This window comes from Penaeus monodon, chromosome 34 (genome assembly GCF_015228065.2).
Source record: "Penaeus monodon isolate SGIC_2016 chromosome 34, NSTDA_Pmon_1, whole genome shotgun sequence".
NCBI lineage: Eukaryota > Metazoa > Arthropoda > Malacostraca > Decapoda > Penaeidae > Penaeus > Penaeus monodon.
The window spans coordinates 5,780,355-5,780,684 of NC_051419.1; the positions used below are offsets into that span (position 1 = coordinate 5,780,355).

The 330-nt window shown below is 42.7% G+C and overlaps 1 protein-coding gene across 1 annotated transcript in view; it reads right to left on the reverse strand.

Annotated features, from left to right (window-relative positions):
- The window catches only part of LOC119594537 (hemicentin-1-like), a gene marked incomplete in the record, with an annotated part of 21,635 nt that overhangs the window by 1,551 nt on the left and 19,754 nt on the right, over positions 1-330 (reverse strand). Inside the window, 1 exon segment of the mRNA XM_037943569.1 lies at positions 150-231. Coding sequence (XP_037799497.1) covers positions 150-231 — 82 coding nt within the window.

Here is a 330-nt window from a genome sequence, read left to right on the forward strand (position 1 = left end):
CCTGGGGGGGGGAGGGTATATCAGTCACAGGGCAATAAACAAACCGATTTGGGGGCCTTGGCTACGCACTGAATATCTTATTGATTTTGGGGTCATTTATTTTACGTAACTTTTCACATCTCAGGCCTTCAACGACGCGGGATACTGACCTGTACTCTCGACCTGCCGCAAGAGGATCCAGTGTACTCAGTATACCTTTGCCACTCTCCAAGCGAATTCTGAAGGCGACACCTGTGGAAAAGAGTTAGTTACACTGATTAACGAAACCTTTAATATAATAAATGCTTATTACAAAAGTAAAATCTCCAATTTATATCAATCTTAACACGG